Here is a 27,405-nt window from a genome sequence, read left to right as displayed (position 1 = left end):
GCGGGGGCACATCTCTCCACCTCTGTCTACTTTTTGTTAGGTCTACAAGGCTGCGTCTCCTTAGCGGCTGCAGCTCCCAGCAGACAGCCTTGCCAGGTCCCCATCTTCTGCCTGCTGGTGCCAGCTCTGGGCTCTGCCCCCCCTCTGCCCCTCCACCCCGAGGGCTGGTGTTGAGTTTCTCCTCTTGCATCACACGGTCCCCTACTTGGCCTCTCAGGTGGGTAACTAAGTCTTCTCATTAAATTCCTTTTATTTTATTATGTTGAGTGAAAGATGTCATTCATTATAGAGTACCTACTCTATGGTTGTATTAATGCAAAGTTCAAGAACAGCAAAGCTCATCTATGGTGATAGAAATCAGAACAGTCATTGCCTTGGGGAGCAGAGAGATAACTGGGAAGGAGCCAGAGGGAACTCCCTGAGATGATGCAAATGTTTTATACCTTGATTGAGGAGTTGGTTACATGAGCGTGTATGATTATGAAGACTCGTTAAACCATATGCTTAAAACCTGTATATTTAACTGTGCGTAAATTATACCTTAATAAAATTAGTTCAATAAGAAGAAATCCCTGTTTAAATACCAAGAGTGCTTTCTAATTTCCTGCTTGGATCCTAATGGAAATACAGTTTTACTTTTTAAACAAACACAGGTAGACCATGGAGGAAGATGTAAAATTTATGTATTTGGTGTTGAGTGTTTTTGTTTTTGTTTTTTTGTTGTTGTTGTTTGTAAATGATAAAACATGAGACTTCAAACAATTTTACCCTTGGGTTAGTTGATTTCAGGCTATGTTCCCCAGTCCCTAGGAGGCAGCCTTCATTCTCCCTGCTCTTCTCTGGTCGAAAACACTGGGAAGCACTTGTCTGTATAAAGTGCTAGTGCCTAGCACATAGTAGGTGCTCAAGAAATGTTAATTATTGGCTGGGCGCAGTAGCTCACGCCTGTAATCCCAGCACTTTGGGAGGCCAACGCGGGCGGATCACTTGAGGTCAGGAGTTCGAGACCAGCCTGACCAACATGGCAAAACCCCCTCTCTACTAAAAATACAAAAAAAAAAAAAAAGGCCGAGCATGGTGGCACGCGCCTGTAATCCCAGCTACTCAGGAGTCTTGAGGCAGGAAAATTGCTTGAACCCGGGAGGCTGCAGTGAGTCGAGATCGTGCTATTGTACTCCAGCTCCAGTCTGGGCAACAAGAGCAAAACTCCGTCTCAAAAAAAAAAAAAAAAGTTAATTATTATTAATACGAATTGGGTTTCATGGATCACATAAAGGCCTGTCTTCTGGCTTTCTTTAAGACCGTGCGATTTCACCTTGTGAGGTTCACAGAGAACTCCGCCCCGGATTCTGCCCCAGATGATGGGAGGGCTTTCTCAGAAAACACAGGCCTGACACACAAGATCACGCATAGGCTTGTATTCAGGAACGATTTTACAAAACTCGAGAAAAGGCAGCAGGAGATCCAGAATCTCTGTGTGCCTTCTCTTCATCCTACCCCCAGAAAAATGGCCAGTCCAGCCCAGCACCTGCTGAAGCCTCAATGTTAAGGGAACGCTTGTCCCATCTCTTGCCCAGGGGAAGTTGGAGAGAAAGCTCGCCTGTGTGCATGTTTGATATAAGCGGTGTGTGTAGGCAGGGAATGGGCTAGAGGACCCTGGACATCTTGGCCAGCCTCCTAGGCAGTGAGTTAGAGGAAAGGGGACTAGGTCTTGCACCTCCACTGTACCTCGGGGTCCAGGCAGACCAGGCAGGGTGTTAATCGTGTCCTGCATGGTGGACCCAAGCTAAAGTGTTGCCTGCAGCCAAAGGCCTGGGCAGGGGCCATCTTCCATCAGCCCAGGGCCCAGGCACAGGGCCACTTGCTGGGGATGGTGGACACCATGTCCCCATTCCCAGCCCTGCTCTAGAAGGCACTGTTCCGTGGACTGCGACCCCTGGAGGGCGGGCAGGGCCTGGACAGGCACAGGCGGCGCTGGGTCTCCAGTCGGCAGAAGCGGTTCTGGTTGGTCACCCGGGTGGCCATGCCCAGCCCACAGGTGGTCGAGCAGGGTCCCCAGGCCGTGCTCCATTCTGGGCAGGGGACACCAGGGGGCAGGGAAGAGACAAGGCCAGAAAACTGGGGTCCTAGGGGAGAAAAAACAAGAGTTAGCACTGAGCAGCCAGGGCTCAGCAGCTCAGTCAACCCACCCACCAGCGGCCACGGCAATCTTGGTCAAATGGCTCAGCTTTCTGCATCTCAGTTTCTTCTTATGTAAATTTCCTAACAGTGGATGGCATCGAATAAAATGATGGCCATGAAGTGCCTAGCACAGTGCCTGGTACTTGTAAGATTTCCATAAATATTAGTTATTTGGCAACCAGAGTTTGCTGGTCACAATGGCCCCTCAGTCAACTACAGCTTTCTCATCTCTTTGGATAAACAGCATTTTACAGGCAGAGGGTGCCCAGCCTGTGTGGAGTAGTGCTTTGACCCAGTGGCAAGGATGCTAAAGATTCCAGGATTCTTGTGCCAGGAACCAGATGGCGGGTTTACCACGGTCTAGCTTTTTCTCTGCTCCAAGTCTCCCTCTGTGAATATTTTGGTGTCCTTCCTTCTAGTCTTACACCAGTAGTCCCCAACTAGGGTAATTTTGCCTCCCAGGAAAGGTTCGGCAATATCTGGAGACAGTTTTGGTCATCACGTTTGGGCAGATGCTACTGGTATCTGGTGAGTAGAAGCCAGGGATGCTGCTAAGCACCCCGCAGTGCATGGGAAAGCCCCCCCAACAAATAATTACTTGCCCTGATTGTCATTAGTGGTGAGGTTAAGAAACCCTGACTTCTACCCATATGTGTGGGTTGTGTATGCATGTGTACGTGTAGATATACCTGTATACATGCATAGGGACACACTTAGTTGAGATTAAGTTGGAAATACACCTTCTTATCCTGCTTTTATTCATAAGGCAAACTCACTTGCGTTTTCCTATGTATTTAAATGGATATATCATATTCCATCACAGGGATAATAACGGCTACCTCTGATACAGTACCATGTGCCAGGCACTGCTACAGCTGCTTGACTTGAACAAACTCAAGTAGTTCTCACAACGCTATGAAGTGGATGCTCTTATTGTCCCCATTGGACAGCTGGAGAAACTGAGACACAGAGAAGTTAAGCAACTTTCTCAGAGTCACACAGCAAAAAGGGGGTGGCGGGGCTGGTGCAGACACCGTGCACCTGACCCAAAACACTCGACTACCTCTTGTGGGTGGCAGCAGCATTTATGAAAGCAATCCTCCTCTTTTCAGTTGCCTTTTTAAAAAAGTGACATTCATGTGATAATAATTTTCAAAAAGCAACACAGCAACAGCAAAAATCTCTAAAATTGAAGATTTATAGTGGGACGGTGGGAGGTAACTGTCTATTCTCCATCTCTAGCCCACCCTCAGCCCACATTCCAGAGCAGCCACCTTGCCTGGTTCAGTTTTGAGTTCCTTTTTTAATAAGCCCAAATAACAATAAATTAATAATATTTTATTAATATGTATCAATATATTATAAAGACAGTAACATTATATATTCTAAGAGCTTAGCTCTATTATATCTCTGAAATGTGAGAATTTGGTTCATGTACCCTAACCTATCTTTCCTCTCTCCACTCCGTCACCCAGTTTTTATTTTTAATTATTTATGGTTTTAAATTACACATCTCAAAGGCTGTGGCTTTTTGTTTATCGGTTTTAAAGTGGGAGGCCTGGTGACCCTCCACTCCTCTTTCTTTTCTTCTTCTTTTTGAGACGAAGTTTCATGCTTGTGGGCCAGGCTGGAGTGCAGCGCCGTGATCTGGGCTCACTGCAACCTCTGCCTCCTGGGTTCAAGCGATTCTCCTGCCTCAGCCTCCCAAGTAGCTGGATTACAGATACCGGCCACCATGCTCGGCTAATTTTTGAATTTTTAGTAGAGACGGAGTTTCCCCATGTTAGCCAGGCTGGTTTCGAACTCCCTACCTCACGTGATCCTCCCACCTCGGCCTCCCAAGGTGCTGGGATTACAGAGGCGAAACACCGCGCCCGGCCCTCCGCTCCTCTTTCTTATCTCCCTCCTCAGCCTCTGCCCCTCCCAGCTTCTGATGTGTCCCTGGGTCCTGGTACCCAGGAAGCCCCACCCCACCTCACCCCCCAGGTGGCCCTTGGCGCCCCCAGGCAGTCCTGCCCTTGACCTGGACCAGCGCTGCGCTCACCTTGAGCTGGAAGGGGCTGGGCCCCCAGTCCCCCTCCTTGGCCGCACACCCACTCTGGGCAGCACTTGCCAAGGACCTCGACCCTTCTGGGGTAGGGGCAGTCCCAGCTGGGCAGCCGCACGTCCTCGCTGCACAGCGGCACGCAGGTGAAGCCGCCGTCCTCGCAGCGGCAGCGGATGCTGCAGTGGGGCTGGAAAGTCTCCCCCTCCTGATACAGGCGACCGTTCACCTCACAGCTGCCATCGTCCTCTGCCACTGCGGAGGAGAAACCGCACCCCCATCGGTGACCCACAAAGCGGCACAACCCTCTCTGCAGAGCTGCCCAGATCCCGCCGCAGGAGGCAGCGGTCTCACAGTAGCTGAGCCCTGCCCAGGGCTCCAGCCCAGGATATGCACCTCTCCCCAGCCCTCCACCAGCCTGCTGGGGCACCCTGCATCCTGGCATAGGGATTGCAAGAAGACAGGACTGGACTGACCCCCCAGCTCTGCCCTTTCTTAGCTGTGGACCTGGGCCAAGTGATTTCACTTCTTCTTGCCTCAGTGTCCTCATTTGCAAGGTGGGATATAATGGTACTTATTTTCCAAGGTGGTAGAGACTACTCGGAATGACAGGTGTAATGATCACAACATAAAGGAGATCTTCCATATGTCCTTGCTTATTATCATTAGTATAGTTACTATATATTAATAACGTTTAAGTATTCTATGCACACTGAGATTTCATGCAACAAAGTCATTGTCCACTTGTGTTGTAGTCATCACTGTCATGTCAGGGCTTAACTTGCCGGCTGTGTGTCTTTGAGTAAGTTACTTAACTTCTCTGAGTGGCCTGAACAACAGCAATGATGAGCTCAGTAACTGTACCTCCAGGTTCCATGGGATGACATGTCCATACCCTCTAGCACACAGTGCTAGGCATGGCCTAAGTGCTCAGGGAACACTCTTTCAATGAAGCCCTCAAGATATGGGTGTTATTGCCGCTTCCTCCACTGGACATGAACTCCTTGAGGGCTAGGGCTGCCAGTGTGCATCTCTGCATCCCTCTGATGGGCTCAGAGCCTAGGTGTAACACACAGCACTGCAGGAAATGCCCCTTGAATGAATAGCTGGCATAAGGCTTGGCACATGAGATACACTGATAAAATAGCCCTACTCCTTATCATTCCAGAGGTATTTACTGTTTCCCTCCTGTGTGCCAACCACTGTGCTCCTAGACAGAAAGAAGACAGTTCCTGCCTCGAGGGACTTACGAGCCTGGGGAGGGGGCACAGGTGTGAGGGCATCATCTCCAAGACAGAATGAAGTAAGAGCGCTGGAGAGGCATGTGAGCCGCTCAGGAAGTGCAGATGAGGAACAGCGTGTATGTGAGACTTTGGTGACCACTGAGCTATGTCTGGGGAAAGGACTCATTAGCAAACAGTTCTCCCAGATCTTCTGAGAAAACCTTCCAGTAGGTCTATACACACACAGGGGTTTCAGAACCACACATACTCAGGTTCCAACTCTGGCTTCCACTTGTGGGGCCTGGGGCAAGTTATTTTGCCTCTCTGAGCCTTGGTACCTGGCTCACAGGGCTGCTGGGGGATTAGATGAGCTAGGGGACTTACAGCATTTTGCCCCAAGCCTGGCACATAGCAGATGCTCAATAAATGGGAGTGGGTTATGCTTCCACATAGCATCTGTTATGTGCCAGGCTTGGGGCAAAATGCTGTAAGTCCTCTGGCTCATCTAATCCTCCAGCAGGAAAGACCTCACTGAGAAATAATGCTGGTAGAGGGAACAGCCAGTGCAAAGGCCCTGAGGCAGGAGTGTGCCTGGGGTATTTAAGGAACAGCAAGGGGCCAATGTGACTGCAGCAGACAGCAGGAGGAGATGAGGTCAGAGAGGAAGCAGAAGCAAGATCCTGTGGGGCCTTGTAGGCCACTGTGGGGACTTTGGCTTTTCCTCTGAGATGGGAAGCCACCAGAAGGCTTGGGGCAGAGGAGGGAGGTGATCTGGCTTATGACTTCCCAGGAGCTCTCTGCTGTGTTGTGAATAGACCAGGGGCAAGGAGAGAAGGAGGGAGATGATTATGGGGCTACTGCAAAATCCAGGCCAGTGATGACGGGGCTCAGACAAGGGTGGTAGCCACAGAAGGGATGGGAGTGTCGGATGCTGGAAATACCATGATGAATTTGCTGGTGGATGGTATGTGGGAGGTGAGAAAAGAGAGACGTCTAGGCTGGCTCTGGTGGTTCACGCCTGTAATCCCAGCACGTAGGGAGGTTGAGGCGGGTGAATCACTTGAGGTGGGGAGTTCCAGACCAGCCTGGCCAACATGGCAAAAACCCATCTCTACTAAAAATACAAAAATCAGCTGGGCATGGTGGCAGGAATCTGTAATCTCAGCTACTTGGGAGGCTGAGGCATGAGAATCGCTTGAACGCAAGAGGTGGGGGTTACAGTGAGCCAAGATCATGCCACTGCACACTGGGTGAAAGAGTGAGACTCCATCTCAAAAAGAGAGAAAGAGAGAGAGAGACATCTAGAATGACTCCAAGGTCTTGAGCCTGAGCCATGAGAAGCATGGAGATGCTTTCAACAGACGGGGGAGACCGATCTGGGGGGCAGGAGATGAGGATCCCAGCATTGGATGTGCTGTTACACGATGGTGAATCTGTAGCGCGTCTCGCAGCTCAGAGTTGGCCCTTACAGAAGGGCATTCAATGAATGATAGGAGAGGTTTTTGGCAGCGTGTTCCCTGCAAAGCCCCAGACTGAGCCTTTGTGATGTGTTAGCTGGACTCTTTGGGGTTCACCAGTTCCCGGTGAACTTTAAATCAGTTTAAATCATTAAGCACTCATGAGCACCCACCATGTTGACAGACTAAGGTGGGGAGTTGCAGGAAGGACCAGGGACCCAAGTACACTTTGGCCTGTGGTGTTTGAAGTCTGAATTAAGATGGAATACGAAAAATCCCTTAATACACTTATCGACAATCACAGCCTATGTACTATTCAACAGCTGCATGTCAGGCAGTTGAGCAATGGAGTTTGTGGAGTCAGCTCCCTGAGTTCAAATCTCAGCTCTGCTAGTTATGAGCTTTGTGACCTTGGGCAAGTTGCCTAGCTTCTCTATACCTCTTTTTTCCATTTATAACAGAAGGGTGGGCCAGGCGCGGTGGCTCACACCTATAATCCCAGCACTTTGGGAAGCCGAGGCAGGCAGATTACCTGAGATTAGGAGTTTGAAACCAGCCTGACCAACATGGAGAAACCCTGTCTCTACTAAAAATACAAAATTAGCCGGGCTTGGTGGCACATGCCTGTAATCCCAGCTACTAGGGAGGCTGAGGCAGGAGAATCGCTTGAACCTGGGAGGCGGAGGTTGTGGTGAGCGGAGATCTTGCCACAGCACTCCAGCCTGGGCAACAAGAGCGAAACCCCGTCTCAGGAAAAAAAAAAAAAAAAAGAGAGAGAGAAGGGTGACATTAGTACCTACCTCATGTGGTTGTGAGATTAAATGAGTTTATATTTGCGAAACCCTCAGTGTCTTACACATGGTAAGGGCTTGTGCAAGTGTAAAATAAACTCTGTGGGTGCTGTTTACACGTGTCATGGCAAATGTAAATAACAGCTTTGTAAGCAAAGTGGTACTTATCTCAATTGTTCTTCAGATACATTTTCACAAGCAATCATCCCTCATTCTGTGTAACAAATCACCCTCCTTATCCTTACAATATTTGTAAATAAAGCATTTCACATGGAGTTATTACTTTTTTTTTTTTTTTTTGAGATAGGGTTTGGTCTGTCGCCCAGGCTCAAGCGAGCCTCTCGCCTCAGCCTCTCAAGTAGCTACAGGCATGTGCCACCACACCTGGCTAATTTTTTTTTTTTTTTTTTTTGCAGAGATAGGATCTCAGTATGTTGCCAAGGCTGGCCTAGAACTCCTGGGCTCAAGTGGTCCTCCCGCCTCAGTCTCCCAAAGTGATAGGATTATAGGCATGAGCCACTGTGCCTGGCCTGTTGTTTTTTGACAATGCTTTTCCTATAAATAGATTAATTGTCAATAATTCATGAGCTTCTCTCTCTCTCTCTCTCGTTCTTATTTTTATAAAAGTGTGACATGCACATGAATGAAAGAGGTAAATTGTTCCACAAGGCTTATTATTAAAAAAGAAAGAAGAAGAACAATCTCTTGCCTCTTTGCATTTCTCTAAAGTGATGGTTCCCGACTGGAGATTTTGCCCCCTGGGGAAATTTGGCACTGTCTGAAGACAGACTGTCATGACGTGGGGGACGGGGAGTGCTCCTGGTATACAGTGGGTGGAGTTCAGGGATGCTGCTAGAAGTCTTACCATGCACAGGACAGCCCTCCCAAGACAACGAATTCTCTGGCACCAAGTCACTAGAGCCAGCTTGCAAAGCCTGCCCCAAAGCATCAGAGGACACCAAGGCCTAGAAGAGTGGTGAGGAAAGTCACCTGCTCGGGTGACTGGTGAGTACATAGCAAACCCAGGATTCCAGCAGTGCTCCGAGGGCCCCCACTCTGAGTGAAGACAGAATGAAATGTTCCTTAGAGCCTGTTGGATCCGGTCCCATGCCATGTGACATGAAGCATGTCCCTTAATGCTGGTGAACCTCAGTTTCCTCATTCATAAAATGGGTCTGAAAGTACTTCCCATCATAGGGTTATTGTGAGGATGATGTGACGTGTGTAGTAAGTGCTTAGCACAGTTCTGGACACATATTATGCCCTAAATAAGAGGTTGCACTTTTATTTTCCTCAAAGTGTGGTAAGGATCCTGAGAAGGGAATGGTGGCATCCGATTTGAAGAATCTGGGAGGGCTTCTCAGGGGAGAAGGTGTTTGAACATGGCTTTGAAAGTTGGCAATGATTTGGACAGGTAGGGATGGGGGAAGGTTACTGGGGTAGTAAGATGATTTAAGCAGAGGCCAAGAAGGGAGAGGAGGGAGTACGGAATGGGCTTTGGGCCACCAAGTTCAGCTGGAATGGGTGGGATACCTGAAGTGAGCATCCAAGGAGATAGAGGAGGACTGCACTTTGATTCAGGACACCACGGCCTTGACCTCCCACTCACACACCCCCCCTCAGTCCTGCAAACCTGCTTACAGAGGCACAGGGCCCCCCGGCCACCGGGTCCTGCCCCGGGCTGGCAGACCAGGCCCTGGCTGGCGTCGCAGACGTGGAGTTGGTCGCAGGGCTCCCCCAGCCGCCGTGCACATACCCGGCAGCAGCCACAGCCATCCAGCACCAGGGCTACTCCCAGTGGGCATCGGGGAGGTGGCCAGGGGCAGGTACATGGTGTTGGGCACAGCTGGGTACACACCTGAAGAGACAGAAACCTCACTCAGCCATGGGCTTTCAAGGTGGGCAGTGAGACCCTCACAACCAGCCACCTCTGCCAGGCTGGGCAGTGTGGGGTCCACACCTTAGCCTCAGAGCCATGCAGACCTGGCCTCGAAGGCCAGTAGTCCCACAACATGCCCTAAGAGGCAGCATGGCATGTGGTTACGGGCAAGGACTCTGGGCTAGAGTTCCAGTTCTTTACTTTTTATTTTTATTTTTGGAGTCAAGAGTCTTGCTCTGTCACCCAGGCTGGAGTGCAGTGGCACAATCCCAGCCTCACTGCAACCTCCATCTCCTGGGTTCAAGCGACTCTTATGCCTCAGCCTCTCAAGTAGCTGGGACTACATGCACCCACCACCACGCCCAGCAATTTTTGTATTTTTAGTAGAGATCTGGTTTCACCATGTTACCCAGGCTAGTCTTGAAATCCTGAGCTCGGGCAATCCACCTGCCTCGGCCTCCCAAAGTGCTGGGATTACAGGCATGAGCCACTGCACCTGGCTGGACTTCCAGTTCTAATTCTGCCCCTTATTAGCTGAGTGACCTCGAGGACGTTACTTAAGCTCTCTGAGCCTCAGTTTCCTTGAAGTATCTAACTCAGAGGATTACTCTGAGGAGTACGTGAAATGTTGCACAGCAAACCCTCAGCACAGGGCCTGGCATGCAGTAGGCGCTCAGTGCACTTAGCTTTGATGATCATTGTTGTTAATGATGGCAGAGGGCTCAGCCCCTGCCTGCCCTCTGGGAGCTTACAGAAAGGCAAAAGTAACAAGTCAAGGATGAAAATGGCAGGGGCTGGTACATTTACCAGCATATGGCTACTTATCTTAGGACGAATAAATCGAACCGTATCATGGATGTTTTTGGCCTTTTGATTCATCCAGCAAGCTTCCCAGCTCTGGATGTGCACCAGATCAGCCAGGAGACTTGGGAAAATACAGACCCCCCAACCCACTCTGGGGTTTACAAAATCAGAAGTCCCTGACTCTGGGACCTGGAATCATTATTTTTAACAAGCTGTCCAGCGGCTTCTGCAGCTCAGCTAGGTTTGCAGCACCTCTGCCCCAGTCTAACCTCCTCCCCCTGCCAGGTGCAGATGGGGAAACGGAGCTCCAGAGAGGGACAGGGACTTGCCACAAGTCAGTGTGTTCGATTCAGGGCTGGGAGCGTCCCAGGTCCTGCTTCCCAAGTGAGGACTCAGGGTCACAGGGTGGGGGTAGACTGTGTCCGTAAGCCAGGCACCCACTCCCCAGTGACAGGGTCAGGGTATCAGCCCATGTGACCTGCCTGCCCCTCACCACCCACATCAGAAAAACAACGACAACATACAGCAAGGTGCCGTGGGCTCCCTGTCCGCCCATTTGAAGGTGGGAACCAAGAAGGAAGCATAATTCAAGATGCTTCCAGTGGCCCCATCTGTGGGGGGCCAAGTTTGAGTTTAGCAGGATCCTTAGGGGATGAGGGTTTTATCTAGAGGAAGGGAGACTTGCAGTTTACATTGATGGGGCTAATGACCTTATATCTCCTGTGCAGCCCCAAAGCAGGCAATGACCCCTTTGCCCTGCCTCACCCCCTGCCCCGCCCAGTGCCCCCCCACCCACAATCCTGCAAACCTGCTTTCAGTTCCCGGCAACTCCCACATTGGCCACTAGGAGCCATTGCAAACTGGCTGACCGGCCTCTGGTGGGGGCCACAAAGTAGGAGGCGATCACGGCCCCCACTAAGACAGCACTGAGTAGCAGATGAACGCACGGAGCTAGGTGTCTGGCTGCCTCATGAGGGAGCAGGTCCCATCGCTGCAGGCTGTTCAGATTCGAGAGATGATGGCCTGACCTCGCCCCTCAAGGTGTGGTCTGAACTAGCAGCAGCAGCGTCACCTGGGAGCTTGTTAGAGAGGCAGCATCTGGAGCCCCTCTATAAATCCAAAGCCGGATTTTTATATAACAAATCCGAATCTGCAGTTTCTTTTTTTTCTTTTCCTTTTTTTTTTTTTTTTTTTTTTTTTGAGATGGAATCTTGCTCTGTCACCCAGGCTGGAGTGCAGTGGCACGATCTTGGCTCACTGAAACCTTCGCCTCCCAGGTTCAAGCAATTCTTCTGCCTCAGCCTCCTGAGTAGCTGGGATTACAGGTGCGCGCCACCACGCCCAGCTAATTTTTTGTATTTTTAGTACAGACGGGGTTTCACCATGCTGGCCAGGCTGGTCTCAAACTCCTGACCTCGTGATCCACCCACCTTGGCCTCCCAAAGCGCTGGGATTACAGGCATGAGCCACCGTGCCCGGCCTGAATCTGCATTTTCATAAATCCACAAGTGATTCACATAGAAACAGTCTGGGCTTTTGGGTTCCCTTCTAAGTCAGAGGTTCAGCTGCCTTGGCTTGTGGGCAATGGTGGGAGGACTGTCAGGAGTGACCCTCAGGTCCCTCCCACCTGAAAACAGGAGTGCCAGGAAATAGACCAGCAGCTGTGCACCCGGGATCCCACTGTGGACCCCTCTACTGGCCATGTTTGTCAGGGGGCAGGACTCTGTAGGCCCCAATACCCAGGAGAGGCTATTAATGACATCAACTATTCTAGTGTACAATTATCCCATGTGATACCATATGTATGTCATGTGCCAAGTGCCATTGTCTCATTTACCCCTCCAATGTGAGGTGCCGTCGTTACGCCCATTTTAAAGATGAGAAAACTGGAGCTCAAAGCATGTAGTAACACAGCCAGTAAGAGACACAATCAGGATTGACATCCAAGTTCAAGTTGACATCCAAGGCCCAAACTCAAGTTGTCCCATTGTGTCTCAGTTTCCCCAGGGCCTTGCTGTGATATCTAGGGGTTGGGGAGGGGGCAAGGCTTATGATATCTGGGGCAGGAGCACTGGGCATGGAGTTTTTTGGGCAAGAGTTGACATTCAGGTTCTGCCACTGACTTGCTACGTGACTGAACACGTGGACGAACGGCTTTGGCAGGTGGAGGTGAAGCTCAGTTTTCTCCTCTGTAAAGTGGAGTAGAGAACACCCGTTTCTGAGTGATGGTGGAGATTAAATGAGGTCCTGGCCAGTCCTTGATCGATGTGGTTTTGCTTGTGTCCAGGTGTCTGCCTCCTGTCCCGGTCCACAGCCGGGAGCCCCGGAGCCAACGGTCAGCCTGGAAGACTCAGAGTTCTCCCTGTGAGGGTTGCTGTGGCTTTCCATGTCGTGGTGACTAAGTCCCTGTGTGTTTTGTGCAGTCCCTGCTTCCTAGGACCAGGGAAGAATGGCCCCGTAAGTCTCACCCTAATGGCAAGTCTAGGACAGGTTTACTTTGTTCTCTCATAATCCTGGACCCCTTCTTCCTCCTAGAGCCCCAAGTCCCCTATTCCAACTACCCAAGCCACCCACATTGGCATCATGTCCTACCCATCCCCTTTGGAAGAACAAACAGCAGGGCAGGATGCCAGTGTGGTTCTCAGCCTTCCCGGGCACCAAAACTTGGGGCCTGAGGGAGAGAAGCTCCTGCCCATGCTTCTCAAAGGAGCGTGAAAATACAGTGAGATCGTGGCTTGTGGTGGGGCCGATTCCATGGTTCTGAGAACTCAGCATTTGCCAAGGGGATGACAAGGCTTAGCAGCTGTTGCCTTGGTCCAGTTTGGGCTTGGGGAGGCACAGACTGGAGTGCCTCTCCCCCTACATCCATGTCTGTTCTGGGCTCCGCCATGGCCCTTCTCTATTGCTCTGATCTTTTTTTGCTGTGTGACTTTAAGCAAGTTGCTTACCCTTTCTGAGCCTCACTTAACTGAAAATTCCTTATGGGGTTGTTGTGCATGTTAGACAGGTAGATGTCCCACAAGCTCTTTGGTGAATGTCCCATGCAGCATTGGGGGAGAAGGTCATTACTCCACAGAGGTGTCTCCTGTCCCCCTCTAGCTAGGGTGGGCGGGTCACTCACTGCCTAAGAGTCCAATGGCATTGATGCCCTTGCAGAATAAACCTTCCAATCAGCTAGGTATCCATCCAAATGCTGGCTCAGAGTTAGGCCAAGCATGTCATGTCTTCAGTACCCCCATTCATAATGAGGGTACATTAAAATCCTCCTTAATTTGCCGGTAAGTTTGATGAATGATCTTGAATGGCCTTCACAAAGGCCTCACAAACTGTATACCCTTCACCTGGGAAGATGCTGAGGCCCAGAGAAGGCAAGGCATGTGTCTGAGGTCACAGAGCAGGGCTGGCCGGAGGCAGCTCTGAGTGCCAGGGAGAGAAGCCCTGCTTAGGCATGGTGGCCAGACTGTGCCCAATGTGGGGCCCTGGAGGAATTCTGCCAAGGGGGTCCTTGGCTGTGATTTTCACATCCCCATCCCCTCCACACCCAAGTAGTCAGCAGTGCATTCAAGGGCCCGGGCCTCCTTACCTTTGAGAGGAGGCAGAGGAGGGAGAAGGCCAGAAGGTGGGTCTTCAGTGTGGCTCTCATGTCCCCCGCAGAGCCAGCTTTGAGCCTGGGAGGCGGACCTGTGAGTCTTTATGTTCCGGCAGCTGTGAGGTCACTCCCAGGCACACACAGGCACACGCGCGCACACACACACACACACACACTAGCTTTTTCATTCCTTGCTTCGCTTCCGATCCTCATGGCCCAAAGGATGAGCCCATTTACCTGGAGGTGAAACTGTGAAGGCCACCAGGGGGGTGCCTGTCCGTGTGCGTGTGCGTGTGTGTGTGTGTGTGTGTGCGTGCGTGTGTGTGTGTGGGTGAAAGCCCGAGCCAGTGCCAGCACCAAGAGCCTGTGACAGCTTGCAGGGGCCTTCCTACCTCCTCCCAGCCCAAGAGGGTCCTAGCCCTGCTGTAGTTGCGAAGCCCTATCCCAGACCCCTGTCCGAACCCCAGTGGTGCTGCAGATACCGGAAGCATTCCGTAAACACCCCCTTTGCAGAGCTGACCCAAGGTCTCCTAAGCTCCGTGGCCCTGACTCTGGGTAGCCGCGGCCCAGCCTGCGGTTTCTGGCAGGCAGATTGGCAGCCACCCAGAGGCGGGTGTGACCCAGAGCAAAACTTCCCTGGGCGGCCTGTTTGCTCTTGGCAATAAGGGACCTCCCTTGGCCTGCCTCCCAGCTCTGGAAGGGGGCCCGTGGTGGGCGAGTCCGGGCAGGCTGGACCTACTGTGTGCCGGTGCTTGCTGGGCACTGCTAGATGATGGGGTCGAGCCAAATCCATTTGGTTTCATTCAGCCACCTCTGAAGTCACCTCTGCAGGAGCTGAAAGCACAACACTGACCTGAGGACAAGGCCCAGAGAGGGAGAAAACAGAGGGAAAGCAGGTGGAAGTTCAGGAATACCAGGCAAGGTCCCTTGCTCAGACCAAGAGTATGGGACGCTTTCTGATGGAGGTGCCATTTCAGAAAGCCAAGAAAAGAGAGGGTGAGAGAGGGCAGAATGTTCCAGGCCAAGGGAACAGCACGTACCAACGCCTAGATGTCGGACATAGCATGATAGCCTGCTTATTCTGGGAGCCAAAGTGCCTCGTATGAGCAGAGCCTTCTGTGCAATGGGAAATGGTGATGTCTGTGAAAGGTGAGACATACAAGTTCACACCACCAAGATTTGGGGACATCAACGATGTCCCAGCCATGAGGGCAGGGGATGAAAAGACATGGGCTTTGTTTGTAGAATTTGGCAAAGATAAAAGAGGTGATGTCAAGGGCTGTCTGGGCCCCCGTTACCTCCACCAGTAGTAGTCCAAACCTCAAAGTGATCTAGCTGGACAGCAGAGGTTCCAGAATGGGTGATTGGTGAGGAAGAAGTGTGACTTGAGATAGTGGCAAGACGGGGATTGTGAGCGTGGAGGCGATTCCCCCCACGGCTGCTGTCCTATTAGAAGAGGCAATGGAAACAGAAGTTGAAGATGAAAATGTGGGATTTGATTATTTATGGCAGGAAGAGGTGGCCAGGGTGGAGATGGGGGTCCAGAAACTTGGAGGAAAAGAAACAGAAGAGGTCTTTTTTATTTTGTTTTATTTTGGGATTCTTGTGGAAATGCGGATGTTTTAGTCAGAAGCATGCCTAGAGTACTTTACATCCACAGTAGATCATTTTTAACACCCCTCTTCCTTCATACTACAAAATTATTTTCAGTAATAATCATGAAATGAAACAAATATTTTTCATGTATGAATTAAAATTTGTACTTACCAAACAAAATAATTACCATTCACAGTTCACACTGTTTTACTCCTTTAAAAACTGTAATACAAATCAAAACTCCAAGTAGTTTCGTAAAATGACAAAATTGAAATTCTCTTATTGTCATCTTTACCATCACTCCGCGCTCATTGTTGATTTCACTCTACTGTTTAAATGCAAAAATACAGCCAGGCCAGTGGCTCACGTCTGTAATTTGGGAGGCCAAAGTGGGAGAAACACCTGAGGTCAGGAGTTCAAGACCAGCCTGGCCAACATGGTGAAACCCATCCCTACTAAAAAAATACAAAAATTAGTCGGATGTGGTGGGTGCACACCTATAGTCCCAGGTACTCGGGAGGCTGAGGCAGGAGAATTGCTTGAACCCAGGAGGTGGAGGTGGCAGTGAACCGACATCTTGCCACTGCACTCCAGCCTGGGCGACAGAGAGAGACTCTGTCACACACACAAAATAATAATAAAAATAAATGCAGAAATATCAATGCTGGACGGTGGAGACAGGAATGCATTCAAAGCAAGCTTGGAAGATTCTAGAGTTGCGAGGAGCTTACTCTCAACTCATGTGTGTTCCTGAGACCACATGCGCTGGGGGCAACTATATTTCTTAAAGTTCTCCAAGTTGACTTCCATGTAGAATATGTTTATTAAAGGATAAGAATGAAAATGTGCTGATTTGAAGCTTACATATGCATTATTAAACTCTAACAGTTACTGTACCAGTTGTTAGAACTTAGATGAATAAAGGATATTTTCAGGACAAAGTATTTTACCACTGAAATTATTTAGACCTGCCATTGCACAGTGACCATAAAAGCAGACTGACTTCTCATCAGTTTTATTTTATGTTTAAATTCTGTAGGCCCCCCACCCCTTATTGCCTGCACCCAGAGAAGGTCACTCCTACCTTCCTGTCCTCCCTAGGCCACTGATATTAATAACAATAAAAGCAATTGTGCATAGCACCCAGCAAGATCCAGCCCTTGTGCTAAGTACCGTTTATAAAAAGCAGCATTTCTAATCCTCACAATCCACATCTCAATGAAAAAAAGTGAGGTTCAGAGAGGTTAAGTAACTTGCCTAAAGCTACACAGCTAGAAAACAGAGCCAGGTTTTCAGTGCAGGTCCACATGACTCCAATGCCTAAGTTTCGGTTTTTGCTGCTGTTGTTTATTTCTGCTACTGCCCATAGAGCTCTCTGTGATATGTTTTTTAAGTTGAGGGGTAATGTATACACAGAAAAGTGCTTAAACTGCACTAATATTAATTATAGAACTTGACAACTCTTTTTTTTTTTTTTTTTTGAGACAGGGTCTGGCTCTGTCTCCCAGGCTAGAGTGCAATGGCATGAACATAGCGCACTGCAGCCTCAGCCTCCTGGGTTCAAGGGATCCTCCTTCTTCAACCTTCTGAGTAGCTGGTGGCATGAGGCAGCATGTCTGGCTAATTTTGACTCTTGACATATCTATGTACATGACTATGTATATACCCATGTGATCATCACCCAGGTCAAGCTACACTTCCAGAAGGTTCCTTATGCCCCTTCCAAGACTCTACCCTCTGTTCCCCAGGTACCCACTATTCTGACCTCTGTGGCCACAGATTAGTTGTTCCTGAGAGGAACAGTTTTAAGCCACCTCTCTCTCTGAGGCAAGAAGGAAGACGGGAGAAATGAGGAGGTGTGAGGAAGAGAGTTGGAGGGAGACACACTGGTCTGACATGTCCATCGCAGAGGAAGGAGACCCTGATGATGAGGAGGTGAGGCAGGGCATGGGTGTCGTGGATGGTGAAAAAGACAGGGCTCCACGGGGCAGGGAGGTGGCAAGAACGGGGCAGAATGCTATGCCCACCTAGAGCCCTCTGAGTCAGAGCATGGATTTTTCTTGGAATTTTTTCTCTCTGATAACTGAGGATAGGAAAGTGTGGGCAGTAGGGGCCCTGGGCCATGGCCAGATCAGGAAGCAGGCGTCATTGTCAAGGGTGTTTGGTGATGAAGTGTGAGGGATGGAGCTTGCACACACAGTTCAGCATGAGTGGGTACGGCAGGAGCGGCGGGTGTGGCAGGAGCGGTGGGTGTGGCAGGAGCGGCGGGTGTGGCAGGAGCGGTGGGAGCTGCCACTTTGCTGATTGGTTTGCCGCGGTTCAGCCCTCCCTCCAAACTGTCCAGCTTTGGCACCAGAGGGATATGGGCGTCCAGGGAACCCAGGAGTCTTTTGGCTGCAGCCGCAGCCCCCACACAAGGGCCCAGGGTGAGTGTGGCTGCCCTTTGCTTTCCCAGGAGGAAACACAAGCTCAGAAGTCAACAGGTTTGAGCTTCAAATCCCTTCTCCCCACATCGACTTACAGGGCTGGGACCAGGGTGAGGTGACAGAGGCATGTCAGGTGCAACATTTAGGGAGACTCTCATTCTCAGCAGTTGACCTTGCACTTCCACAACCCCAAGAGTGAGCGCCTCGTTCAGAGTGAGGCACCCAGGTCACACAGGAGTTCATAGTAGGAACTCCGTCAATGTTGGTTGATGGCTAAATGGTGACTTCGTAAGACTGTGCTGAGATCACAAACTAATGCCCACATCTCAGTGGCTTAACCCAGTGAAGCTTATTTCTTGCTCGTGAATAGTCCAAAGTGGGCCAGGCACATCCTGTAGCTCCTCCCTACTCAAGCGTGTGGTCCAAGGACCGATGGCATCAGCATCAGCTGGTTGCATGTTGGAAATGCAGACTCCCAGGCCCCACTATCAGAATCTTCATTTTAATAAGACCCCCAGGTGATCTGCATGCACATCACAGTTTGTGAATCCCTGTTCTGGACCAGTGGCCTCCAAGGTCACCTTGGCAGGGAAAAAGAGGGATAGAGAAGCCACATCATCAGTTCTACTCACATCTCATTAGCCAGAGCTAGCCACATGGCCCCAACTGCAAGGGAGGCAGGGAAATACCATCATCCTGTGTGTATCTATGAAGGAGAACCAGAGTGAGGGACAGCTAGGTAATATTCTTTGCTGCAGGTACCTTGGCATCTGGGACACACCCTTTTGCTTCTCTGGGTCTCAGTTTCTCCATCTGTTAAAAAAAATAAAAATAAAAGTGGCCTACATGTTCTTCCAGGCCTGAGCCAGAATGAACATTTTTAGCGGCTAAGAAATGCATCTGGCCGGGCACGGTGGCTCACACCTGTCATCCCAGCACTTTGGGAGGCCAGGCAGGTGGATCACTTGAGGTCAGGAGTTCATGCCCAGCCTGGCCAACATGGCAAAACCCCATCTCTACTAAAAATACAAAAATTAGCTAGGAGTGGTGGCCTGTGTCTGTAATTTCAGCTACTCAGGAGGCTGAGGCAGGAGAATTGCTTGAAACCCGGTGGCGGAGAATACAGTGAGCCGAGATCGCACCACTGCACTCCAGCCTGGGCCACAGAGCAAGACTCCATCTCAAAAAAATAAGAAAAAATGCACCTGAAAAGTGAAACTTATGAAACATCACCATCAAGGCGCAGCATATGGAAGCCACAAGTAAATATCTGCAGTTGAAAGGGTGAAGCCAGTCTCAGCCCTTTGCAGTTTGTCAGCTCCCAAGGTGTGTGCCTGCCTTCCCGCTTACAGCCTCTACCCCATGCCAAGTCCCAAGCTGACGCTGGGGAGGTGGAGCTCACAGGTGTGACATTAGGTAGGGGGGACAGAGAAAGCCAAAACAGATCCTGACCCCAGCAGGGCTGGAAGTGAGGAGGGGCAGTGCTCCAGTGGCTGGATGTACCAGGGTGTGAGCGGACACCTGTACTATGGCAAGGTCAACAGTCAGGTGAAAACCCCAACTGTGCTGCTAATTTGCTTCATGGCTGTGTGTGAATTCCCTCACTTCTCTGGACCTCAGTGCCTCAGTTTCCTGTTTTGGAGACTGGGATCTGTGGCAGAGCCTGACCAATGCCCATTCCAATATCCTTCTTCCCTCCTCCCTCAGTCACCGAACGCTGATTTTTTGTTTGGGGTGGCAATGCATTCAGCTTTGCAGGAGGCAGGGCCCCAGGATAGGTTCCAGCACTGAGATACAAGCAGAAATGCTGTGTGCCGATTCTGGAAAGGCTCCTTAAAAAGAAGGGCTTCCCTTTGGTGACTCCAGCACTGCTCATTGCTCCCTCCTGCTTCCAGTCAGTAATAGGGACGTGATGGTGGAGTTCCGCAGCCGTCTTTGGACCATGAGGGTACCCTGAGGATGGATTTCGTGTGCAGAAGAGGGTGAAGGAGAAATAAAGGAACTCAGATCCCTGATAACACCCAGAGCTGCCAAACACACCCTGGACTCTACGTGTAGATTTCATTCATGTGATTAGAAACATAATAATTGTGTGTGAGTGTGTGTGTGTGTGTGTGAGTGTGTGTGTGTGTGTGAGTGTGTGTGTGTGTGTGTGTGTGTGAGTGTGTGTGTGAGTGTATGTGTGTGTGTGTGTGAGTGTGTGTGTGTGTGAGTGTGTGTGTGAGTGTGTGTGTGTGAGTGTGTGTGTGAGTGTGTGTGTGAGTGTGTGTGTGTGAGTGTGTGTGTGTGAGTGTGAGTGTGTGTGTGAGTGTGAGTGTGTGTGAGTGTGTGTGAGTGTGTGTGTGTGAGTGTGTGTGTGTGAGTGTGTGTGAGTGTGTGTGAGTGTGTGTGTGTGTGTGAGTGTGTGTGTGTGTGAGTGTGTGTGTGTGAGTGTGTGTGAGTGTGTGTGTGTGTGTGTGTGTGGGGAGAGAGAGACATTATGTTATATATACACTATTTTTATACTTATTTATATATACCTTTATTTATTTTTTTTTTTGAGACAGAATCTCGCTCTGTTGCCTAGGCTCAAGTGCAGCGGCACAATTACAGCTCGCTGCAGCCTCCACCTCCTGGAATCAAGCAATCCTCCCAGCTTAGCCTCCTCAGTAGCTGGGACTACAGGCATGTGCCACCATGCCTGACTAAATGCTTTTAAAAAAAATTTTGGCAATTTGTTGCCCAGGCTGGTCTTGAACTCCTGAGCTCAAGCAATCCTCCTGCCTCAGCCTCCCAAAGTGCTGGAATTACAGGCATGAGCTACCATGCCCAGCTGTGCTTTTTAAATGTGTGTATGTGTGTATATATATATGTGTATACATTTTATATATAATGTATATTTATATGCATATATTATATATTTTTAAAACTTTCTATTTAAGCCAAAATTATGTTGTGTTTTTCTGGTTAGTTATTGCTGATGTAAAAGTGTCATTGATTTTTGTTGCTGACTGTGTATCTGGCAACCTTGCTGAACTCTCTTATTTTTTCTAATATTTTGTCAGTTTATTGGGTTAGTTTTTCAAGGTAGATGATCACACCATGTACACACAATGACAGTTTTATCTCTTCCCTTCCAATAATTACACCTCTTATTTTCTTTCCTTATAGCTCTAGCCCGGCTCTCCAGCTCTGTGTATTGAATAGTAGCAGTAATAACTAGCATTCTTGCCTTGTTCCTCATCTTAAAAGACATGTATTATATAAAAAGTTTCTCCACTAGGAATATTTTCTGTAGGTTTTTGGTATTAAAAATCCCTACTAAATTAAGGAACTTCTCTCATGCTCCTAGTTTGCGAAGAATTTTTAAAAATCATAAATACATAAGCTTTATGTATTTATAAGTAAAAACTTTTTCTTCGTCAGCTGACATCATTGGATTTTTCCTTTTGATTGAATGATGTAGTGAGTTACCCTGGTGGATTTTCAGATGTGGATGCTTTTCTGGGATAAACGCTTCCTGATGGTGATGTAGTATCATTATTTTAACTCTGCTGGACTCAGTCAGGAAAGATTTTGTTTAGTGTTTTTCTATCCATGTTCATAAGTGAAATGGACCTACACTTTTCTTTTTGGTATTGTCTTATCTGGCTTTCATAATGAAGACAACACTTCTAAAATAAGCTACATTGGTTTCTTTTTTTCTTGTGTTTTCTTTTTAAGCAACTTGCATACGATAGGAATTAATTGTTTCTAGAAAGTTTCTGCAGACCAGGCGCGGTGGCTCACACCTGTAATCCCAGCACTTTGGGAGGCCGAGATGGGTGGATTGTTTGAGTCCAGGTGTTTAAGACCAGCCTGGGCAACATAGCAAAACCCCATCTCTACTAAAAACACAAAAATTAGCTGGGTGTGGTGGTGCATACCTGTAGTTCCAGCTACCTGAGGGGCTGAGGCAGGAGGATACCTGAGCCTTGGGAAGTGGAGGTTGCAGAGAGCCAGGATTGGGCCACTGCACCCCAGCCTGGGTGACAGAATGAGACCTTGTCTCAAAAAATAAATAAATAAATAAATAAAATACAGGTTCAGCAGTACTTACCCACGAGAACATCTGGGCTGATTTTTGGGGGAGTGGGAGGGCTTTGACACCATTACAATTTCTGTAATATTGATTGACCTATTGAAATTCTCTACTTCTTCTTGGGCCAATCTTTTGACATGTTATATACCTTTCTAGGAATTTCTTCATTTTCCTAGAATTTTCAAATTTATAAGCATCATAAATACAAAAGGACCTTATCAAAAATTTTTTCCACATCAATTGACATCATAGATTTTCCTTTGGATCTAATGATGTAGTGGATTACACTGGTGGATTTTCTGGAATGTTTTTCTGGGATAAACTCTTCCTGATGGTGATGTGGTGTCATTATTTTAACTCTGCTGAATCCAGTCAGCAAATATTTTGTTTAGTGTTTTTCTGTCTAAATATTCATAAGTGAAATGGGCCTATAATTTTCTTTTTTGTATTGTTCATAACAGCTCTCAAATTCCTTCAATTTCCTTGGTCAACGTTGTTCCCCCTTTTTACTCGGCATTTGATTTTACTCCCTTGCCTCATACTTCTTTCATTCTGATCAATGTCATCAGGGGTCTCTACCTCATGTTAATTTCATCCTAGACATGGCTTCTGGTTCTATTCGTCTTCTGCAGTTTTCCTTTGTTCTCGTATTCATTGATTTGCTCCCGTATTCATTGATTTGTTCCCAGAAGCTTTTCTGTTAAACACAGCTGAGCCTTTCTTTGGCTCTTAACGACTCTGAGTAGTTCCATGTCTTCAGTGAGGTTACATACTTCATGGAAGCCTCATACAAGGCCCAGCAAATAGCCCTGGCCTGCCTGGGACCGGGCTTCTGGCCCCAAACATGAGGCTCCATCTCTCCAAAGCTGGCTACCCTACGCTGCCCCTGCCTTGGCCATGGTGGGACGGGTGAAGAGGAAAGTGCTGAGTGCTGCCTGCTCAGCTGGCTTGCAAATGTCCAGCCCCCAGGCACCTCCCTATGACCTCCTCTCACCACATATTCCCCGGTTTGGGCAGGAATTCAGAGGTCTGCTCCTGGCCCTGAGCTCCCAGGTGCCATGCAATGGCTCCCCTGGGGCAGCTGTGGGGCTTGAACAGTTTAATGCTTGGCTCCAGTCTGAGCTGGCAAGAATGAGCGTGCAGGGACTAACCCGGTCCTCACTAAGGCTGGGATGGAATGTGCAGCTCACAGCACACCCATGTGACTGCCTCCTCTGCACACGGCAGCACACACCAGTCCCAGCCAGGCTTCCTGACAATGAAGTCGTCCTCATCTGCTGGGAGAGGGTGTTGTCATAGGGGTCGTGCCAGGCATGCAGCTAGTGAGGCATAGACCAGCCTGCTGGGGAACTGGAGGTCATATGGAGGATGGAAATAGCTTTTAAATTAACATGAAAGTTTATGTACAGGCCTAGCATGCCCGGGAAAAGGCACTGAGCCTGGCACTTTAGGCTCTAGGTACCTACTTGCTATGTATGAATGAATAAATGAATTGAAAGACCCAAGCTCTAATCCCAGCTCTATTGCTGTGCGTCCTTAAGCAAGTTTCTTGGCCTTGCTCGGCCTTAGCTTCCTCATCTGTAAAAAATGGTAGAGGAGTGAATCTCATCTTTTTTACACTTTCCTGGCTTTAGGGGTGTATGTTTCTACGCTTGAAAGCATTTATGGGGCAGCAGCTCTAACCTGAAGAGAGGCAGGGAGGGAGGGCCTCAAGATTGCAGAGTCCCTGAATGTCAGAGGCAGGGTGATTCCTATAGGCTCTGGTGTCAGACAAATTACCAGAGTTCAGGAGACCCCACTGAGTTGGAACCAGTTGGTCAGAAGGGAGCAGGCACCAGGGCAGGGGTGGCTTTGTTCTTGACCAAATATCTCTTGGAGAAGGCAGACAACAGGTTAGTTATTCCCTTCCCATCCAAGAGCCCCTTCATCAGTCAGGATATCCAGGCTCCAGGGACTTACCCCTCACTGTCTGAGTCCCTACAGATGCCATTATCTGCCTGATTTATTCATCCACCTGTCCATCAACCCAACTGTCCATCAATCCACCTGTCCATCAACCCACCTATCCATCAATCCATCCATCCATCCATCCATCCATCCATCCATCCATCCATCTATCCATCCATCCATCCATCCATCCATCCATCCATCCATCCATCCATCCATCCATCCATCCATCCTTGTTTGTCAGTCTATTTGTCCATTCATCTACCATTTGGTCATCCATCCATCTATCCATCCATCAATCCATTCATCCATGTATCTATTATTCCATCCATCCATCCATCCATCCTTCCATGTTTGTAAGTCCATTTGTCCATTCATCTACCATTTGGTCACTCATTCCATCCATCCATCAATCCATCCATCCATGTATCTATTCTTCCATCCAACCATTCATTCATTCATCCATCCATCCATTTATGCATTCATTCAGCAAACACTGAATGTAATGGGTCATTCCCTACTATTAAGAATAAAAACTAAGGTCTCTGTCCACCATGAGCTCACAGACTAGAGGGCAATATAGAGACAAGCAAAGAGATGATTCCAGCACAGTAAGTGGGAGGTACTAGGTACTGAGGGTGAAGAGATGGAGGACCTAACGCAGCCTGGGAGGTGAAGGAGGTGGTTTTGAAAGGCTTCCTGGAGGAGGTGACATCTGAGCTGAGTCTTGGAGCATGATTAGGAGTTGTCCAGGTGAAGAGGAAAATAAAATAGAGCAGCAGGAAAGTACAAAGGTCTGGAGGTGACCTGAGAGCAGGAGCTGTTTGGAGAGCTGCAAGTAGCTGAGCCTGGATGAAACCATGAGAGCCAGTTGGAGGTGGGGTGAGATGAAGCTGTGAGGCTGTGTGTAGTTGGGGAGGACATTTGCAACTTGAGGTGGGAATGGGGACCGAGGCCTTGGGCACATCTAAGAACTATCTGGAGAGAGAAAGGCTCTGGGTCAGGCATGGGAACTCCAGGTTCCTTCCTCCCTTCTACCCCTGAGGGACATTAGGCAGCTCACCTGGCCTCTCTGGGCCTCAGTTTCCCAGCTGTGACGTGACAGGTTGCCCTTTTAGCCTCTTGGAACTCTTCCAGCTCTGAGCGAGCTCCTGAGTCACATGTGGTCAGCAAAACCAATGCCCACGTGAACATCTGGTCTGGCCTTAGGAGGCAGTTAATTGTTCCCAGTCTCTATGTGTGTTAGGGGGAGGGCATGGGGGGCTTTGGTTAGGGGAACCTTGGTTAGGAGTCACCCCCAAGGGGCTCCCAGTCATGGGATGACAGGATGTGCTGAGAAGGGAATGAGTCACTGGTCAATCATAAGCTTGGGCCCCAGGGTCCCCGGGTGGGGGCAGGGGAGCCCCATTCCCTGCTCATCACAGAGCCCCCTTCTCAAGACGGCTGACCCTTTGCTAGAGCAAACCCCCATGCCACATTCCAATATTTAAAACAGGTCCAAGGACAGTGGTTTGGGTTGAAGCAAATGGTGAGAGCCCTCACCCAGAGCAGTCCCCAAGGCCCCACCGAGGAACCCCTCCAAGTCTAAGAGTCCAAACACCCAAATCCCTCAGAGGAGTGACAGGCCCAGAGTCAGTAGGGACTGACCGGAGCTCACGCAGCACGTTCATTCACTGCTCTCCTCTCCTGGGCTCTGACACTGCCCTTCCTCCTTCCTGGAGAGTGGAAGGTAGAGCCAGGCTCCTCCACCATCCCCTGCTCTCCTCAGAGCCTCCCTTCCCTCCAGGAGGTCGTGTGTCCAGTGGCACCTCCTCTCAGCTCAAGTACATGGTGGCTCCTTGGTGGCACCATAGGCAACATAGCTGAACCATGCTCTGCCCTGGGCATGATCCCTGCAGAATTTGTCTCCATCTCTGGGTCTGTGTCTACACCTTTTCAGTGCGAAGAGTGAGAGGCTGGGATAACTAGCATGGCGCAGGGCTTAATATGTGTCATGTGTATAGGCAATCCTCACAGAAACCCCCTAAAGGAGGCATCATTATTATCTTCATTATACCCATGGGGAAACTGAGGCACCAAGAAGTTGAGTGACTTGCCCAAGGTCACATAGCCAGTAGGAAGCAGAGCTGGGATGTGAATCCAGGGGGCTGGCCCTTGAGTCCCTGCTCTCACTCATTGTGCTATATTGCCTCTTAACAGATGATCCCAAAGCACCTGCTAGTTCCTGCTGCCTGGCATTTGGACAGTAAGATAGAGGTGATTCAAGGGAAAGAGGGAGAAGCTCTGGGCATTTACTCACTGTGTGACCTTGGGCCAGACACTTCCTCTCTCTGAGCCTCAGTTTCCAAGCAGGTTTGTTGTGAGAATGCAGGGGCTGGGGCAGTGGCATTCAGGAGATGGTAGCAGTGATCATGGTTAGTATTCCTTCAGTGCCCACCCTTGCCCCACGGCCCCCTGCAGACACTGTCTTTGGGTGGGGAAGAGGTGGCAGCTGCAGTGGAGACCTTCTCTTCCGTCTCTGAGCTACCTGGGTGTGTCCCCAGGAGAAGTTTCCCCTCAGATCCCCGGAAAGGACAAGCAGGAGAAAGTCTAGCCACACCCTGTCTCTCGGGCGCAGCCCCTGCTCCATGCTCAGAGCCCAAGATCTGGTCCTCTTAGAGGCCAGTTCACCCTCAGGGATCGGCGTGGGCATATGGGCTGCCCAGGCGGCAGCGAGGGGCATCTAGACCAGCTTCCAGAAGCCTGGGGTTGGGGGCACGTGGGACAGGAAGACCTCAGTGCCCCACCCCACCAGCCCCATCAGCTCCCCTAGCCCCAGAGAAAACACTTCATTACTGGAAGCCCAGCCAGGCAGAGGGGGTGGAAGTGGCCTTGTTGAAGGAAACCGCACAAGGTCAGCCAAACCTCAGCCCCTCTTGGCCAGCAACCCACAGACCAACCACGTGGGGCTGGCTCTCCGGGTGTTTACGGAAACGCTGGCCCTGAGGTCGGCCCAGCTGCTGGGCTGGGATCCCCTGGGACACCCCCAGGCCTCAAAGTGCCAGCTTGGCAGGAGCCTTCAGAGGCTGCAGCTGGGGCCTTGTTTGCCTCCACGGTCCACCTGGGAAGTGGAACACAGAGAAGCCCGGTGAGCAGTGGAGATTGGCCAGGTCTTCAGGCCTCCCTGGACAGCTGCCTGAGCTGGGACCAGAGGCCAGGCCCTTTCCAGATACCCCTGGGAAAGGGACACCATCTCAGGAGAGGGACATGGAAAGTGGACTGTGGAGGCAGATGGCCTGGGTTTGAATTCTGGCTGTGGCCCTCTCAGGCTCTTAACTCTGAGCATTTTACTTAGCTTTTCTGTGCCTCAGTTTCCCCATCTGTGAAATGGGAATGGTGATAAGAGTACATACTTCACAGGGGTGTTGA

The 27,405-nt window shown here is 49.8% G+C and overlaps 1 protein-coding gene and 1 long non-coding RNA gene across 4 annotated transcripts; both read right to left on the bottom strand.

Moving 5' to 3' along the window:
- Window positions 1–666: 666 nt before the first annotated feature.
- CCN5 (cellular communication network factor 5) lies at window positions 667–14,561 on the bottom strand. 3 transcript variants are annotated; one of them, XM_077951851.1, is made up of 5 exons: window positions 14,206–14,561; window positions 13,963–14,068; window positions 9,338–9,554; window positions 4,226–4,480; window positions 667–2,126 (listed from the first exon to the last, which is right to left on the bottom strand). In XM_077951851.1, exons 1-5 carry the CDS (start codon window positions 14,457–14,459, stop codon window positions 1,906–1,908), a joined length of 1,053 nt encoding a protein of 350 aa, XP_077807977.1. In that variant the 5' UTR covers window positions 14,460–14,561; the 3' UTR covers window positions 667–1,905. The 3 variants fall into 3 exon arrangements, with proteins under 3 accessions (XP_077807977.1, XP_028684277.2, XP_077807976.1); XM_028828444.2 differs by having other exon boundaries at window positions 13,963–14,047; XM_077951850.1 differs by having other exon boundaries at window positions 13,963–14,047; window positions 14,451–14,494.
- A 2,002-nt stretch (window positions 14,562–16,563) lies between these two features.
- LOC144332178 (uncharacterized) lies at window positions 16,564–26,812 on the bottom strand. Its single transcript, XR_013399982.1, has 2 exons — window positions 26,297–26,812; window positions 16,564–18,803 (listed from the first exon to the last, which is right to left on the bottom strand). It is a non-coding gene; the product is annotated as an uncharacterized LOC144332178 (long non-coding RNA).
- Between the last annotated feature and the right edge of the window lie 593 nt (window positions 26,813–27,405).

Source organism: Macaca mulatta, chromosome 10, assembly GCF_049350105.2.
Source record: "Macaca mulatta isolate MMU2019108-1 chromosome 10, T2T-MMU8v2.0, whole genome shotgun sequence".
NCBI lineage: Eukaryota > Metazoa > Chordata > Mammalia > Primates > Cercopithecidae > Macaca > Macaca mulatta.
Note: the sequence above shows the minus strand (reverse complement) of the source record. Positions and strands in the feature narration are given on the sequence as shown.